This window comes from Microcaecilia unicolor, chromosome 10 (genome assembly GCF_901765095.1).
Source record: "Microcaecilia unicolor chromosome 10, aMicUni1.1, whole genome shotgun sequence".
Classification (NCBI taxonomy): Eukaryota; Metazoa; Chordata; class Amphibia; order Gymnophiona; family Siphonopidae; genus Microcaecilia; species Microcaecilia unicolor.
In genome coordinates this window covers 83,446,216-83,465,482 of record NC_044040.1, presented here as the reverse complement: position 1 = coordinate 83,465,482, position 19,267 = coordinate 83,446,216, and the positions used below count along the sequence as shown (strand labels likewise).

Here is a 19,267-nt window from a genome sequence, read left to right as displayed (position 1 = left end):
GATTAAAAGTTATAAACTGTAAAAGTTGCTAACTCTGTATCCTTTATGAAGACGTGTATAAATACTGAATTAAATATAAACATTGTATAATTTTTGTATGGACAACAAGTATTTTAAACTGAAATTAACGCATTCGCTTTGGTGGATCTTGTTAGTACTTCTTTTCAATAGGCTACCTATTCTTGGTTATACAACAAGAGAATGACAGCAGAGTTTATATATTTTTTTACATTTTATGATAAAATTATTCTCAGAGGACAAGCAGGACAGCACATTTTCACATCAGGGTGATGCCATCTGACGGAGCCCTCTGGCAATTCTCCTCTGGATGTTGTACATCTAGAAATTTTCAGGACCATCCACTGCAGATGCACATTTCCCACCCCCTGCCATCATGCAAGACCAAGGCAGTCTTTTGTTTTTTTTCTTTTTCCCCTCCCTCCTTCCACAGAGCTCAGAAGTTGTTTGTGGTTTTACCCTCATGTACACCATCTTGGCTAGACGTTTTTGACAAAAGTTTCCACTCTTTGGTGCTTTTCATTTTCTTTCTTCTCTGCATGCGACCAGGTTTTCAGTCTCTCTCATAGTCCTAGTATTTTTGGCATTTTCATAAGTTTCTTATTTTTCTGTGGCTGTCCTGGCCCTCTTAGACGTTGAGCACCCAGTTGAGTAAGTTCTTCCTTTTTTTCATCACAATTGAGCTGTTTGATTTTGCTTTGGCTATTTTTCCTCCAGTGTCCCAGAAACTTCCCAGTGGTGTTAAGAGGTGTTCCAGCTGTGGCAGGGCCATATTCCTCACGGGCACTCATTCAAAGTATCTGTCAGGGACTTTTCTTGTGAAAACTGTGTTTACAGCTGTTATCTAGAATTATTGAGTTGAGCAGGAGCGCAAAACTGTTTTTGGCACAAAGAGTAGTCCATCGACTTCGGCATTGGATGCATCAGTCCTTATGACTCCCGTAGCTGCTTTGGACACTGGAGATGCATCAGTATCAAGGAAGTCTTTGCCTTGACATTGAACATTGGTAGGGGGCCACAGGCATCTTCTGATCCTGCACCAAGGACTCTTAAGGATTTGACATGATCCTCTGTGCAGAGAGGTTCCAAAAGTTGTGCATTGGGTGGAAGCTAAGATGCATCTGCATTGGTCCTCATCAAAGCACAGCGTGATGAGCACTGAGACATTGATGTGATCAATACCTGAAGCATCTGTTTACAGAGGTGAGCTCACCCACCAAAACCGATGCACCAGCCTCTATCAAGCCAGGACCAGGCCTTCAGTTCAACCCCTGATGTCTGTCTGAGGACATAACCCAACCAGTTAAAGCCCCAGCCTTTGCAGATGCTGGATCTCAAGGGGGAGAATCCGGACCATGCTGCAGGAGGAGTTTTGGTACTTTTAGACCAGTTTGATGCCGGATCATTGTTGGCCTCCATATAAACCTTGATGGAGCCGCAGCCCATCCTAGAGGCCTATATGATGACTGCTATTCATAGAGTCGAGGCATCGGCAGGGTGTTTGAGTGGGCACCGGTAGAGACGGTGTTGTCCGGTGTACCAGGGGAGGACCTATGTCCTTTGGCGCTCCCACCCAGAGCCTGGCCCTAAAGCCAGCAGACCAAGGCAAGCATAGACTTGAGTCTCTCCTTGAGAGTATTTTTTTGTGTGTTTCAGACCGCTTCTGGGAGTCTGACTAAGAGCCAGAATTCCTCTTGGAGGAAGGGGGTCCTTGGCGTCCTGTCAGAATTCACTGAACCTTCACTGATTTTGTAAGGGAGATGGCCAAGTCCATCCTATTTCAGTTTGATGTCAAGGAATGAGCCAGGGCAGAAATGTTCGAGTTCCTTGACTTTGAAGCCCCTCCAAAGGAAGGTTTGATAGTGCCCATGCACAACATCCTTAGAGCAGTATAGATAAAGCAATCGGAGACCACTCCTCTATATCCAGCCCATTCATAAAGCCGACTCTGTATCGAGTCCATGAGGCACATGTATTCGAGAAACTCCAGTTTCTGCACCACTGCATGGTTATCAAATTCACCCTCAAAAGATCCAAGAGTTCCAAGACTCACTCCCTGATGCCCCTGGGGAGGAAGGCTCGGCCATTGGAGTCTTATGGGGGGAAAGTTGTTTTCAGAATTCTATGATTCCCGCCCACATACAATCTTCATAAACATGCACTTGCAGAACCTTGGCGGAATTTGTAGATACTCTATCACCTGAGAAAGTTACAGAGCTCTGCCAGCTAGTAGCCAAGCAGGAGGAGTGTAGAAAGCCATTGGGCAACCTATGATGCTTTTAGCATGGTGTCCAGGGCCTTCACAATGGGTATTGAAATGTGCAGACTTGGCTTGCTGCATGTCTCTGACTTAGAACCAGCTGTTTAGTAGAAGCTGGGTGATACCCATTCTGGGGAGACAGTCTTTTTGGTGACAAAGTGGAGGAGTTTGCCAACCTCATCAACAAACATACTGATACTCTCAAGTCACTATCCTAGCCTATTCCTTCTGCTGCTTCCCTTTTCCAGGAGGCTTTCAACCAGAGGGCATTGAGGGTCCTGCCACTTGCATAGGTACACTCTTCCTTCTCATGCATCTCAACCGGCCCAGAGCTCAACACCCCAAACCAACTCCTCAGTCAAAGTAATAGGGTGGGCTTTTGACTGTCTCCAGGAGATCACAGCTGCAGTGAAAGTGTCTGTTCCAAAAAAGGTTACCAGTAGGAAGGAGGCTGAATGTTTTTCCAGACAGGGTGGCCCCTGATAACCTCAGATGCCCTTCAATTGTGAAAGCTTCCTACAAATTGCCCACTGAGAGTATTGAGATTAAGCTCTTAGCACCAGGAATTATTTATACTTCTCTCTTGCAAGCCAGAGTGGTTGAACTCATCCCACCAGGAGAAAGATGGATGAGATTAGTGCCGAAGAAGACAGGAAGATTTTGCCCCATCCTAAACCTATGGGCCCTGAACTAATATTTGGCAAAGAAGTTCAGAATCATTTCCCTGGGCACACCACTGCCCTTAATTCAGCAAAATGACTAGCTGTGCTCTCTGAACTTAAAGGATGCCTATACCCATATTCAGATACTTCCACCTAAGTAGTAGTATCACAGATTCCAAGTAGAGAAGCACCAGTGCCAAGTACCATGTCTTGCCATTTGGCCTTTCATCCTCCCCCAGAGTTTTCACTAAGTTGCAGCATTGCTATGCAGACTGGGGGGGGGGGGGGGGTCATGTGTTTCTCTTCCTAGATGATTGGCTGGTAAAGAGCACCTCAAAGGAAGGGGCTGAAGAATCAGTGCAGAGAACTATTCGCATGTTAGAGCTGCTAGGGTTCATCATAAACTACCCCAAGTCCCTACCTCCTTCCTTCACAACAGTTGTTCATAAGAACCCTGCTAGACATGGCTGTGGCCAAGTTTTTCTCTCAATCCTGCAAGCGGCTACATTAGTTTCCATATAGCTACAAGTTTTCCAGAGCCAGCAGGTATCAGCTCAGCAAATGTTGAGCTTGCTCAGCCACATGGTCTCAACTATGCATGTGACACCTATGGAACAGGGAACCTAGCACTCTACCCCACAATTCAACCTGGGTTGGGGAGCTCATGTAGATGGCATCCATACCCAAGTGGTCCTCCCACGAGTCCCATCATCACATGAATCTCCTGGAATGTTGGGTTATTTGAAATGCTCTAAAGGCTTTTAGAGATTGGCTGGAAAAACAAATTATTCTCATTTAAATGGACATTTAGGTTGCAGCATATCTCTTGTGTCAGGAAGCAGTCAGGATGTGATGTTGGGCAGTCAGCAACAGCATGATCCTGAGAACCATTTACCTACCAGGGAAGAGCAACTGTGTGGTAGATGAGCTAAGCAGGATCAATCAACTGCATGAGGGAAGTCTCAGCATGGGTATAGCAAAAAAAAAAAAAATCTTTCAAGAATGGGCCCACCCCCCTTGATAGATCTGCCACTCACGTAAACAGCAAAGTCCCTCAGTACTGTTCCAGACTGGGATCACACAGCAAACTAGCCTCGGATGCCTTTCCCCTAGATTGGGAGAAGAGTTATCCTATCCCTTTCATAGGGAACGCTGAGACTCAAGCAAGACAAGAGAACCACAATCCTCATCCTTATTGCACCTCATTGACTGAGGCAGATTTAGTTCTCTCTACTTCTGAGCTTGTCTGTCCAGGAACTTGCAAGTTTTCTGACATCAGTCAGAATGAGGAGTCCCTTCTTCATCCCAGACTTCAGTTCCTAGCTCTCACAACTTGGATGTTGAGAGGTTAAAGATTCTGCTAAGATGTTATAATTTAAAATGGAAGAGATTTTCTGTCTGTTGTGAGGTCAAAACCCTAGATCTTCTTTTCTGTCCTACACAAAAGCTACTTGAATATTTTCTATGTCTTTGAGTCTAGTCTTAAAATCAACACTGTAAGGGCTCACCTGTGTGCAGTTGGTGCCTGCCATCGCCTTGTGGAGGGTCAACCCAGCTCTGCTCAGCCTTTAGTTGTTCGATTTATGAGGTGCTTGCTAATACTCAGACCTTCCATCAAGTCCCTTTGTTGTCATGGGATCTCCATGTTGTCCTTACTCAGCTGAGGAAGGCTTCTTTTGAGTCACTTGACACCTATCATCTGAAATGTTTGACCTGGAAGGTTTTGCTTTTGGTGATGGTCACTTCAGTCTGCAGAGTCAGTGAGCTCCAGGCCCTAGTAGCTGACCCACTTTAAACAAGATTTTATCACAAAGAATAGTTCTCCGTACTCATTGCAATTTTCTTTCCTAGCATGGTGTCTTGAGTTCATCTTAACCAGTTAATTATTCTGTCAAATCCCCATTCCCATCCTGGTACACTGTACACTCTGAAATGCAAGAGACTTGGTCTTCTATTTGCAGCGGACTAAAGCCTATAGACAGAACATCCAGCTTTTTGTTTCTTTTGACCCCAACATGATGGAGGCCTCCATTGGTATGAAACAAAAAAAAGTGAGGATACCAAAAAACACTTTATTGTATTAAAAAACGACCCGACATGGCCGTGTTTCGGCCCTAAGGCCTGCCTCAGGGGTCTTGAACAATCTCGGATGATCTAGTGTATGAACATACACTGGTGAAATTTTTCTTAAATCAAGACTTCTTTGGTCTCCTCTCTTCTAGAATATCATATACACTATTCAATTGGCTTGCAGATTGCATCTGCTTTACTTATGCCCAGACTGGACTGAATCTGGAGTGTCATGTCACAGCTCATAACATCAGAGCCATGGCTACATCGGTAGCCTGCTTGAGAATCAGCCTCCATACAGATTTGCAAAGCTGTAATGTGTTCTTCTGTCCACACATTTACATCTCATCACTGTATTGAGCAACGGTCCAGATAACAATAGCTGGTTTGGTTAGTCAGTCCTTGAGAGTTGCACGGGGACAGAAATCTTACCCATCCCCACCTGTCCCTGCTGGAATCTTACCCATACCCACCCGTCCCCACAAGAATTTAACCTGTCCCCACCTAGTCCTCCAAAAAATTATTGGTACATTAAAAAGTATTCCAGTCAGCTCCCTCGATCTCTCTGGGTTCAAGCCGCAACACTGCAGGCAAGGAAAGAACGGAACTTGGAACGCTCTGGTTCGCACATGTAGACTTGTCTCTGAATCACTGACACTGTGTGCTGAGAGGTTACCACATGCATGTGCTAGTAGGTCAGGTGACATCTGATGCTCGAACCTGTGTCGGAGCTGAGGTCTGTGCATCAGCCCGAGAGCAGAAAGGATTAATAGTAACATAGTAAGTGACAGCAAATAAAGACCTGAACAGTCCATCCAGTTTACCCAATAGTCACACATTATCAATTCATGATTCAATCAACAATGAACGTGATATTATATACTTGATTGTGGTCTTTCTTTGGCATTTCTGGGACATAGACCATAGAAGTTCGCCCGGCCCAATCCTTCCAATTCTTATGTTCCAACTGCTAGAGTTGCCATTGAAGCCCACTCCAGCCTGTTTGTCTTCTCATTTGCGGGACACAGACTGTATGTCTGTCCAGCACTGTCCTCTTGTTCCAGCCACTGAAGTTGCTGTCTAATCCCTTTTCCAGCCAATCCAAATTATATTGCTTCATATGAGAGACAGACCATACGTGTCTGCCTGGTATCTGCGCTAGTTCTTCACAGCTGGAGTTGCCATCTGTCACTTGACACATCCACACACATACAACCATTTAAATTTAGGTTTTTTACAACTTCCATTTTCTAATTAGAGATCCTCTGTGTTCATCTCACATCTTTTTCAATTCCATCACCATTTGTGTCTCTACCACCTCCTTAATGGACTATTTTCCACATTTGTGCTGTTAAAATGAGGAGGGGGAGGAGACAGCACTCAAAGAACTTTGTACTTGGTAGGTGAGAGGCTAAGGCTGGCACAGTTGCAGCTTACACTTCCATGGGAACCTTGCAGGAATTGTTTGTTTTCAAGGGAATCCTACAGGAATTGTTTCTGTCCCCACGGGAACCCCACAGGAATTTGTGTCCGTCCTGCAGGAACCCCACAGAAATTGTTTCCAACCCCACAGGAACTGCTTCTATCCCCGCGGGAAACCCTTCAGGAACTGCTTCCATCCCCGCAGGTTCCACAGGATTCCCACAAACCCCATTCTCATGCAGGTCTCTAGTCTAGAATCCAACTCCTCCCCCCAAACCCTTTTTCTAGGCTGTTGAACTTTTGTCCTTAATTTTTTGACCTTGCAGGCTTGTTCTGTTTCATTTTTCCCTTTGTTTCAGACAGCCTAGTAGCTAGGAGTTCCAAGACGTGAAAATATGCTGTCCTGCTTTGTCCTTAGAAAAACAAAGTTACTCAGCTGTATCTGATTTTCTCTGAGGACAGCAGGACACACACTCCTCCCTCCTCACCTAGAAGTCGTATTTTCTGTTAGTATATCAGACTGCCTGGTCCTGTGCTGTGGCAGCGGATGGGGGAATGTACATGCACATGTGCAGTAGATGGTCCCAAAAGCTGCTAGAGTTAGGACCCTGGGGGAGTGTCTTCGCCTGAGGGCTTTGTTGGATTACATCACCTGGATGTGAAAATATGTATCCTGTTGTCCTTGGGGAACTCCTGCTACAGGTGAGTTTCTTAACTATTAAACATTACGGAATATAAAACTCATATAATGTAGTTTTAGTTCAGTGCAGGTTCACAATGCAGTGTAGGTCAAGAAAAGCAGGGGTTAAGGCAGTGGTTCCCAAATCTGGTCTTGGAGGCACCCTAGCCAGTCATGTTTTTAGGATATCCACAATGAATATCCATGCGAGAGGTTTGTATGCAGTGCCTCCACTGGATGGAAATCTATCTCATGAATATTCATTGTGGGTATCCTGAAAACCTGATTAGCTGGGGTGCCTCCAGGACCAGGTTTGAGAACCACTGGGTTAAGGAATCAAATCTAAGAAGGGAATATCTTAACCTGGCTGGCATATTCTGAATTATTTAAAGCTGTTTAAAGTCTGGAACAGCCAATCAACACAATATTACAATAATCTACCCTTGACAGAATCGACATTTGCACTACTAAGTTTGAAAGCTGATTCATGTAAATATTTTCTGACAATTCTGATTTTTTTTAAGTAAATGAAAGTGTTTTTTTTTATTAAAGAATTCACCTTAATGTATATATTTTGAATCTTTTTACAGAATTTAAACCCCAAGTATGAAGAGGCATTTAACTCATCGCTGCAGTGGATTTTAAATACTGGGGAGGATGTGGGCATAAAGTAAGTCCTTGATTTACTTGAGTCTGAGCTGTATTTATGAAGATACATTTTGGTGCTGGAAAACATTGACTTTTGTCACCTTGTATTTTTTTTTTTTTAATGAAAGCAGTTTTCTTATTTGAAATTTGAGTTCAGGAAATGTAAAAGTTTTAAAATCTATTTTGTTGGCTTGTAGTATTATATGCATAATCAACAAAAACACAAAGCTGGTATAATAGCCCCAAATTATATTGCAAAATTAGTATTAGCCTTTCAGGATAATAGTGAACCCTGCCCGAGCAGCCATTTGTTTCATTCCTTTTCATTTGTTTTTAACAGATGCGTTGGCAGTGACCCTGATCAAGATTTAACAAATATAACTGATGTGAAGTACTTGGAATCTACGAGACCACAAATGTCTTTGGTGTGTCGTTTTAGACGAGCTTTTATTAATGTAGCTCATAAATTATCCGTACTAGTTTTAGGTAAGCTTTCATGCATTCTGTGCCATTGTGAAACTGTTTATGCTAAATTGTGGAGTTTTTCTTCAGATAATCCAGAATTCAGCATGTAAATGTTGGTGTCTTTATTTTGTTTTAACGGAAGTGGATATAAGTCATCTTATATTTGGATTGTGGATTATCCATTATAAATTGCTCTGGCAGCTGCTATTTATGGACCTATAGAGTTCTTCATAAATAGTGGAGTACATTGTGATCAGTTAACAGGTGTTAGCAGTACGAGTGGAAAGTGTGCATGTGATAGGTGTGTTTGTGTGTATGAATATAATAAAGTATATTTTGTTAAAGTTTGCTGTTTCTGGAGTATTATATGGATACTGTCTTTATTTTATTGCCAACTGGATGATAAATGTGCTGATCTCATCTGTTCAGAGGAAACGTGGGTGATGAAGTTTATTGGGTATTTGCTTCTCTAAATGTGTTTAACTGGGCAGTCCTGTTAGAGTATCAGATATATTTTAGTGTGATATTTTCTCTGAGGATAACCAGCATAGAATGGCATCTCTGACTGATCTTGTACATCGGGGAAACTCTGACCTAGTTCTTTCTAGAAGCATAGCTTTTAGCTTCACTGCACATGTGCTTGAGTTCTTATTCTGTATTATTACTTGGATTGCCTATTTGTTTGTTTGTTTTCCCTTTGTAGCCAAGTGTATGTTCCTACAAGAATAAGCAGAATAGTAAGACATTGCAGGTGGGTGATGCCATCAAAAGGAGACTGTGAGAAGCTTCATAAGAATTGTTATAACAGGTCAGACCAAAGGTCCATTTTTGCTCAGTATCATGTTTCCAACAGTGGCCAAAACAGGTCACAAGTACCTGATAGGATTTCAAAAAGTAGCAAGGTTCCATGATACTTGCCTCCAGGGATAAGCAGTGGCTTTCCCCAGATCACAAGTACCTGACAGGATTTCAAAAAGTAGCAAGATTCCTTAATAGTTACCTCCAGGGATAAGCAGTGGCTTTCCCCAGGTTTACATTAACAGTTTATGGACTTTCCTAGTTGGGCCTTTTTAGCGGTCTCAAGCATCCCAACCAGATGTGTCTTTTAAAAATGAGTCATTTGATTTTGTTGTGGAAGTGTGTTTTGAGAGAGATTCCAGAAAAAAAGCCCCCCTTTCCGGTGTGACGACCATGTCTGGAGCAGATATTCACAGCTGGTCCAATCATAAACTCTGTCAACTTATGCTCTCAAATGACAAAAAAAAGTGTTTATGGTCATGAAAATTGATGTGAGAGGATTTTCAGTGCCTCAGAGTCTGGTGCATTTATATTAGCATTGGAGGTATCAGTCTCAAAGGTCCATGGGATTCATTAACATTGATCGTGTATTGATCAAGTACACCGGTATCGGACATTGACCAGATCCTATACGAAGAAGAGAGAGGACTCATCCTCTTCCTTCACACTGCGGGCTCATGATGAGCATCGGGTCTCTAGGAGCACAGCGTTGAGCACATCAAGGTACATATTCTCTGGTACTCTCAAAGCAACCCTTCACAGAGGACCACTTATCCTCTTTTATGCCAGCAGAGTAATGACACTCTTCAAGACCAGGCCATTGATAACTTCATGGGTGACTCAAGAGAATATGGGCCTCTCCTGCACTTTTGGTATTGGAAGTTTTCAATGAAGAATACAGTAAGAAGATTGAGTTCCTGGAACTCCTTTCCTTGACAAGACTCCTTGGCTTCAACTTTGTTGATGTCAGTGCATAATAGTCTTCCAGCCATTCCTCATGGCTCACCTGGAGGAAGAGTCATTGACACTGAAGCCTCAAATGACATTGGGTCAATATCTGCCATACCATTGTTGATCTTAGAACATTATGTAGATGCCCTCCTTTAACACTGACCTCCATTCAGATGTTGTGAAGAGATTTGTTGAGTTGAAGCCACAGCCTTATGCTAGTCAAAGAAGTGCTCCATCAACACTGATGCAGAGAAACATCAATCTGGCCAGTCCATATTAGCACACTGCCTGCAAATGAGGTATCGACATAGTGACACCAGAGGTCCTCAAGATCGATATCTGCTGTACTACTGTTGATCTCCTGTGCTTCAGAGGAGGAAACTTCACTGAGGCATTGGAAATGCTAAGTGTCTCAGATCTTGAGCATGGACATCGGCCCCAGTGTTAGTAGATTGAGATGGACAAAGACCCAGAATTAACATAACCTAAAAATTGCCAACTGGGTCAGACCAAAAGTCTGTTTAGCCTAGAGTATCCTGCTTCCAAGAGTGGCCAAACCAGTTCACCAGTACCTAGCAAAATCCCAGCAAGATTCCATGCTACCGACCTCCAGGGATAAGCAGTGGCTTTGCATGAATCTCGCTTAAGTTTATGAACTTCCAGAAATTTATCCAAAACATTGTAAAAACTCAGATGCACTATCTGCTTTTACTATGTCCTTCAGCAACAAGTTCCAGAGCTTAACTGTGTATGAAATGAAAAAATATTTTCTCCTATTTTTTCCCCAAGTACTGGTGTGTGGTCTCCCTAATCTGTATTTTTAAAAGAGTAAACAATTGATTTGCATATGCCTGTTCACTCCACGCAGGATTTGTATATCTCCATATCTCTTCCCCCCCCTGCCGCCAGCTCTCTCTTCTGTAGGCTGAAGAGCCCTAACCTCTTTAACTTCCACTCATGTGAGAGAAGTTCATCCTCTTAAATCTTTTGGTCCCCTCCTTTAGAGCATTTTTTTTTTTTTGGGGGGGGGGGGGGGGGGGGTCTGATTTTTGAGCGCTCCTGGGACTTTGATTATGAGCCAGATGTATTCTTCAGAAGAATCAAATGGCTTACCATGAGACCTGTCTCATGAAGAAAGGAAATTCCCAATAGAGGAGCTCTCATTTATTGATTTTTGTGAGGGAAATAGCTGAGGGTGTTCCATTGGAGGAACCCAGGGCAGAAACCTGGACATCTTCTCAATTCTCCTTCACCCAAGGAGGCTATGACTATGCCAATAGCAGGACATGCAGTTGGGAATATGGGGTAACCCCCTCTCTGTAGTTTCTATAAGCAAGAAGGCCTCTGGATTCAAAAAGCAGCAACTTCTTCACAATTCCGTGGTATTTTAAATTGAATCACAAAAGAGCTTAAGTTCCAAGACTCATTCCTCTGTGCCCCCGAAAGAGAGAAGCTTGGACATTGGCGTCTTTTGAGAGAGAGTGAGGGTTTTTTTTTCCCCCATAACTTTATGCTCAGTTCCCCATATAGCTTCTTACCAGCTCTTCATGAGCATGTACTTGTGAATCATTGTGTAGACACACTCCTTGGGAGAAGGCCAAGCATTTCTCTTTACAAGGCACATGGAAGGCGTGCAGGAAAATATGTGGTATGGGTGACCTGTGAATATTAGTGCCTGGGGACTTTTCTGGCTCTGGGCTTCAGATCTAAGTTTTGATGTGACAGAAAAGCTTATGCATGAGTAAAATCTCTTCAGTCGCATGAGGCTGCTCTCCTTATTAAACTGCATAGTGACCATCACCTGGCGCACTTACCTGGTCTCCTAGAAGGTACCAGAATGAAGGGCAGTGAGACCCTATTTCTCTCAAAGGCAGAGGTATCCACTTCCCACCCTTTTTCCCAATTAAGACAGAGATCTCACTGTAACTCGGACAGCAGAGGGCCAGAAGACCCAACCAGTTCTGCAGCAAAATTGGGACAGAGTTTTAATTGCCTCGACAAGAACGTAACCAGATTTTCCAGTAACTGTTCTGGACAGCTTACTGGTAGGAGGGGTGCAACTGTTTTTTGTAAACAATCGGTGGATTATAAAGATCTTCTGCCTAGGATACCATGTGCACCTATTTGAAACAACATCAAATTGCCCACAAAGAATATCGTGGTCATGCTCTCAGCATCAGGAAGTACTTATGAAGCTGTCCTTCCCTCTTAAATGCGTACACAGTTGAACCCGTTCTAGAGAAAAGAGGATGTGGATTTTACTCTTGGCATTTCCAGGTCGCAAACAAGATGGGGGCATTCTGTCCAATCCTAAACCTGAGGACGCTTAACCAGTTTCTAGTAAGACAAAAGTTTAGGATGATTTCCCTGGGTGCTGTAATTCCTTTGTTTCAAAAAAGGAGGCTGGTTATGTTCTCTGGACTTAAGGATGTTTAACTCACATTCTGTTGCTGGGATATCTGTTATATATCTCAGATTTTTTTTTTTATAGGGAAACACAGCTAGCAGCATCATACTACCTTTTGGACTTGTCAACTCCTTGGATATTCACAAAAAATGCCTTGGTGGTCTTAGCAGTGTCTCTATACAGACTGGGACTGCACGTGTTTCCCTATTTGGAAACTTTTGGTTTTCCCAGCTCCTCATGGTTCAGATCTTGAACCTCTCTGCAGCTCCTCCCTACCCCCCCCCCCAAAAAAAAAAAAAACAAAGAAGAAAAATATAAAAATGGCTAATTGCCACAAAAATGTTGGTATCTGCCTGTTGGAGTGCCTTAATGTTTTTTTTCTCTGTTGCAGGCAGCCTCTAGCTAGGGAGTGTCCCATGCTGTGAGCACTTGCTGTCCTATTTGTCCTCAGAGAAAGCCAAGTTACATACCTCTGGCAGATATATGCTGCTGCCCATGGAGAACAAGCTCTTTCATACCCGCTTACCTCCTCCAAGGAGTTTTGTTGCTCAAACTGAATAAGTAGACTGAGATGATCCTGCACAACAGTGCAGGTGGGAAGTGGCACATGTATGCTGTGAAGTGACGCAAAAACTGTTAGCATCTATGGTGCCTGAGAGGCTTTCCCTTGAGGACACAATTTGTTGAGGTCACCATAGAACACCACCTACAGGTAATAACTTTGTTTGCACCAGCTCTTCGTGGGCTAATTATGTGAAACGTGTTTAAGACTGAAGAATTTGCAAACTCGCTCTCTTCCTCACAATAGGGCTGCACAGCTGTGGTCCATTAGGGAAAGAATATAGAAAACCCATGGTCTTAATGATCTACGATGTTTATGAAACAGCATCAAGAGCCTCTGCTCCAAGTGTTAGAGCATAGACTGTCATGGCTCTTGGCTTCTGGTCTAGGATATGAGAGAGAAAAGCTGTGGAGTAAGTCTGTTTGAACATACTGTTAAGGAGGAAACATTTTACTAATTAAGGGTTTTGCAGGATTCCTTTTGTTCAAGTCCTTCTCCAGGCCCGCCTGTGACCATATGCTACTTTTAAAAATATTTTTAATGCTTTATTTATGCAAGCGTATGCGGTTACAATAATAACTGGTAGTCAACAGGCCTATCATTTATCGTTTTGTCATAAATTCCCATATTACACTTGCTTAACCCCCCTTTCCCCTCAAAAAATAACAATCCCTGAAAAAACCCTCGCAACCCCCCTCAGGTTCCCTCTCCCACCCCCCATACCACCCTCTCCCTCCCCTGCAGGACATCAACCATTCAGAATTCTGCTCTGAGCAGTCGGTGTTAATGTGTCCCAAAGGGGGACCAGCATTGCAAGAGGCGTCCCTCGCTGTGAGGCCAATCCCGAACGTCCCTGCATTTCATCACACTCAGGGAGATCATAAGGGACCGCCACTGTTGAATCAAGGGGTGGTCGGGAAGTAGCCAGACACTCAATATGCTTTTTTTTTTTTTCTCATCAGAACCCTGCCTTAAGAAGGCTGTCAGACCTGCCCTTCGGAGTCCCCCCACATGGTACACATCAAACAACAATGCAGGGGAGGGTTGCCACTTCCAGACACATGGACGCAAAGGGTCGTCCATAATGCCAGGACTGGACGACAAACCCAGAACATATGAACCGTGGGCCCCAGTTCCCACACACTTCGGACAACCATCACAGGGGCGCAGGGTAGCCCTAAAGGCTCTATGCGGTGAGATGTAGAGGCGCATAGTAAATTTATACTGCAGCTCCCAAATATCACACTCCCAAAAGCCCCATAACAGGCACGTAAGCTAGTTTGCAGTGTTTTATCTTGAATCTGGTATCCCAATTCTCCAGACCAACTCTGTGTCAAGTCCCTATAGCACACCTCAGGCAACACCTCTCTTAATTGACTATGAAAGTATTTCAAGGGAACTGCCAATTGTGCTTCTAGGTCATATATCTCAACTAGTTGTTCCCATTTCGTCAGAGATAAGGAGGCCTGTGGCAACGAGGCAATATAGTGACACAGTTGTAGATAGGGGAGAAAGGCCCGAGGGGTCAGATGTTTACTTGTACACAAATCATTAAAGACTTTATATGTGCCATCTTTATTTAAGACTTGGAAGAGAAAAATGGTCCCCTCCTCCCTCTACCTGCGGAAAACCGCCGAAGAGCTACTCACAGGGAAGTCTATATTCCCCCAAATTGGCAACATGGGGTATAAAAGGGTCAAGGTTATAAAGTTTACAAATCCATGCCCTCCGCAGGGAAGGAAGAGGGGGGACAAAGCACGGCCTCGTGGTCGCTTGAAGCCAATAGCTAAAATGATGCGGGCTCATCACCATACCTTCAGTAACCGGGAAGGAAAAAAGGTCATGCCCCTAAACCAATCATGCCCCTAAACCAATCACTCAGATGCCTCATACAGCCAGCCACTGAAAACACTTTAAAACTTAGCGCTCTGAGGCCACCCTTGGCCATAGGAAGGTAGGTCTGCAAAAAAGACTCTGGCTTACCGTCTATTCCAAAATAATTTCACCAGCAGTCGATACATTGCTGAAAAAAGAGGGACAATATTTGGATGACATAGAGCCATTTTGGGACTACTATCATAATTGTATAGGGCAGTCCTTCCCTACAGAGATACAGGAAGATGTTGCCACATCCCCAAAGAAGTTTGTGTTGACCTCCACAGCAGAGCCAGATTAATATAATAAGTTGTTTAAATCCGCTGGAACCCTAATGCCTAGGTATTTGATATATCCAGCTGCCCATATGGGAAGGGTTCCACCCACTCCCCCCTCACCGAGGTGGGGATCGGTAAGGCCTCTGATTTCTGCAAGTTAAGTTTGAAGCCCGAATAGTATCCTATTCCGCGATAACATCCAGCACAGTGGCTACGAGCTCTGAGGGTTCGTGATGGCAAGCAATAGTTCGTCTACAAATGCCAACACCTTAATGGAGAATTGAGGGCAGTAGGACTCCCGTGATCGCCGGATCCCTTAGTAATGGTGTGGAGAAGGGATTCTAAATATAGTAAAAACGAGAAGCTGGGAGAGACACAGGCCATTTACCATACTCTCGAGCCATTGCGTGCCCACTGCTTGCAAAAACCACCCCTTCATCCCTATGTAACACAACACCTCAAAAAGATATTCCCAACATACACGATCGAAGGCTTTTCCTCTGCATCGAGTCCAACAAGGAGCATCGTTTGCCACGAGACCCCACCCTGGCCACCGCCAACAATGCTCTAACGAACATTTAGGCCCGGTGTTGCCCCTGACAAATCATACTGATGATCTCCAACCAAGTCAGGAATATGTTAGCTAGTCTATCTGCCAACACTCTTGCCAGATTTTCACATCCACATTGAGCAGTGAGATTGGGCGGGGATCAGGATCTTTACCTGGCTTAGGGATGAGCATATAGTGCTTCGTTAGCTCGAGCTGGAATGCTCCCCCCGATATCACCTCCTCATAGAATAGTGGTAAGCGGGGCGCCACTTGTACCAGCATCTTGTAGTATACTGGGAGAATACATCGTTCCTGGGGCGGGTTCCCAGTGTCAAAAATTTAATTATCTGTTGGACCTCACTCGCAGGCGCAATGTGGCACTTATGATTGCTAGCCTCTGGGGAGAGAGTTGAAGACCCGAATCCACAGATAATCTGCTAGGGAGGGGGCCCCTGTTCCGAATCCGCTTGGTACATCTGTGAAAATATCATGAAAAATTTGCATAATGTCGGTGGGTTAGATTTCCTAGATCCATCAGGTGCCACCAGCGTAGGAATGAATGTTCTAGCTGACCATGCTTTCACTACCCAGGCAAGTAATTTACCCGGCCTGTTACCAAACTTGTGGAATTGGCAACGTCGAGAGAATAACTGCTTTTTCATAGCGCTCATGAAGCAGAGAGTTCAAAGCGGCCAAAGCAGCTTTCACGTTCTCAAAAGTGACTCCAGACGGATGTTTCAGGTGGATCTTCTTAGCTTGTTGGTACCACATTCCAACAAAAGAATCCCCTGAGTGATTCTCCTATTTTGCGCACTCATAGCTAATTATCTCACCCCGCATCACTGCCTTTGAGTGTTCCCAGAACAATCTGGGGTCTCCCTATTACCAGCGTTAGTTTCTTCTCAAAAGGTTTCCATTTCTGGAACCAGAAAGTTCTCGTCCAAGAGGTAGATAGAAATCTCCAGGTACCAGCTGCGCCTACATTCAGGCTCAGTGATAAATCCACCAGATCGGCGTGTGAATCTGAATTCGCCATAGGGCCCGATCTGCCGATACACCCTTGAAAAGATCGAGGTAGTTAGCAGACTATGATCAATACGAGACCAGGTCTGGTGGGCCCGAGACAATTGTGTGTAATCATGCTGCTTCAGGTGCAGTAAACGCCACGGGTCCACCAAATCCAGAAGTCTGCAAAGGTAAAGCAAACCCCTGCCCTTAGGTGAACGCACTCCATGCCCCAGGTGATGAGCGATCCAAAGCTATATCAAAGAACCTGGTTAAAATCACCCACCACAATCCACGGGCTGTGCCGTATTTAAGACCCAAGTTAACGAGTGTGTGGAAGAAACTAGCTTATAGACATTTGGCTCATACACAGCACATAGTAATATTCTTGACCCATATAGTTTAGATGTACCAAGACATATCTGCCCTCAGAGTCTCTCTCCACCAGTCGTGACACACAGGGCAGACCCCGTTTTAGTAAAACTTGCCACCCCCCCCCCCCCCCCCCCCCCCGTTGACCAGCAGAGGAGGAGAAGTAGCACTCCCCACCTACTGCTGTCACAGCTTCCGATGTTCTGCGTCTGAGAGTTTCGTTTCCTGCAGGCATGCTATGGAGGCCCCATAGCGCTTATGAGTCGACAAGATTTTGGAGCGCTTAATAGGGGATGTAATCTGTGCCACATTCCAGGAAATTAAACGTGTTGGTGGGGTCCTAGCCTTCCCAATCATCCAAGTCCCTCTCAGACCGCCAGCTGCACAGCCTCAACCAGGGGACATTCAAAACAATCCGATAGGTGTACAATTCCCCGTATGTGACACAAAAATGCATACGCCTAGCGCACATGTCTCCCACTACTCGATACAACAACCCAACAATCACACTGCCCTCCAGTCGGCTCTCCTCTCCACAACCCAATCCCCACACCCAGCCGTCCCCTCCCTCCCACCCAACCATCCCCTCCCTCCCACCCTTCCCCCCACCACCAAACATAACAAGCCCACTAAACCTTACCCTACTTCTAAATAGCTGTGACCGCCCCCTCCTATGGAAGGACAGCCAAGGGAGGTCTAGAACACTGTGGGGTCCCCATCCCCAGACCGCCATCGTAGTCTTAAACACATAACATATGTTTCCCAGGATTACAAACTCAAGAGTCCATGCCTAAATACATATTAATCCGTAGTGTTCTCTGTCCATGAAACGGCCACGCACTGTGCAGGGGCACCAAGCTTGCTGGTCCCCCATCAATCATGACCACTCCTGTATGTAAGTCTGCCATCTGCATTCGAGAGTGTCCGGCGTGTCAATGGACTGTGTAGTATTCTTACTGTAGTCCAATTACAGATTCAAATAATTCCATCCCAACTTCAAACTCACAAAACTGCCAACATGGCAACCCTCAAACATGCTCTCCCAAGCACGAAACGACGTTTATTCCAAGCAGCGACCTTGTGCCTGTCTCTGTTCAAGTATCCGGTCGGTTGAGCCACTCCGTTGCTGCTTGGGTGTTAAAAAGAATTTCCATGTACCATTTAATAGTACTTTCAGGGTGGCCGGGTACTGCAGAGTAAAAACAGAGTTGTTTTTCAACCAGCTTAGCATAGGTTACAGAGAGAGCACGGCGCTTAACCATCAAGGGCCGCAGAATAATCCTGAAAGATTTTTATCAATTCGCCATCAATTTTGTATCCTCTCTACAGGTTTTGTAGAACTGCAACAGCGTTGCTTTCTGAGAGTAGCTATGGAATTTGGCGATCACCACCCGAAGTCGTAGATCTCTCGTGGGATTTTGGCTGATACGATGGGCCTGTTCAAGGCGGATCACCTTTCCCTCCCCCGCCTCTGGGAAAGTCGCTAGGAGCCATGTTTCCAGCATTTGCTTAAGTTTCGTTTCAGCCAAGGATTCTGGAAACCCGACAAATCTCAAGTTATTGAGGCGGGAGCGATTCTCCAGGTCCTCTAGTTTGATGGTATTCTTGTGTCAAGTGTTCGTTTTCTAGTTCTCCTGCGTGGGCCTGTTGTACATCCTCCACCTCGACACTCGCGCCTCCAGCTCCCCAGTTCTGCGTGTTAGCTCCGAGGTTAAAGCTGTTAATCCTGTAAGTTGTTCTGACAATTGTGTGAATCTAGGGTCCAGGGCGCATACCACGGAATCGGTGAGTTCTAAGATCATATTGTCTGGGGGTGAGCGAGGCGAGGCTGCCATGGAGGCAGCCACCATTTTGGGATCCAGATGCTTCTGCCGTTCCTCTTTCTGTTCGCTATCGCAGCTCGAGTTAAGTATTCGTCCATATGTTACCAGCTCATAAGTGGAAAATCCAGTTTTTAAAGTCTAGGAATGGTGTAAAAAAGGCTGAAACTGTGGATGGGGCCCCGAGCAGCCGATGTGACACATGTCCTCCGCCGCTCACAGCATCACGTGACCTCCCATATGCTACCTTTTCCAGGAGGTATATGAGTGGGGAGCAAAGGGAAACCTACTACTCTCAAGGCATAAGTGCCCTTCAAACTGTGGTCACATATAGCAGGAACCTGTTCATTTTTTGTTAATGGTCATTAATAAATCTTGAGGGTAGATTCCTTGAGGTTCTCAAAAAAGCTTCAGTTAAAATTAAA

At 44.7% G+C, this 19,267-nt stretch overlaps 1 protein-coding gene across 1 annotated transcript in view; it reads left to right on the top strand.

Annotated features, from left to right (window-relative positions):
• The window catches only part of LEMD3 (LEM domain containing 3), a 372,137-nt gene that overhangs the window by 169,934 nt on the left and 182,936 nt on the right, over positions 1-19,267 (top strand). Inside the window, 2 exon segments of the mRNA XM_030216941.1 lie at positions 7,702-7,781; positions 8,100-8,245. Coding sequence (XP_030072801.1) covers positions 7,702-7,781; positions 8,100-8,245 — 226 coding nt within the window.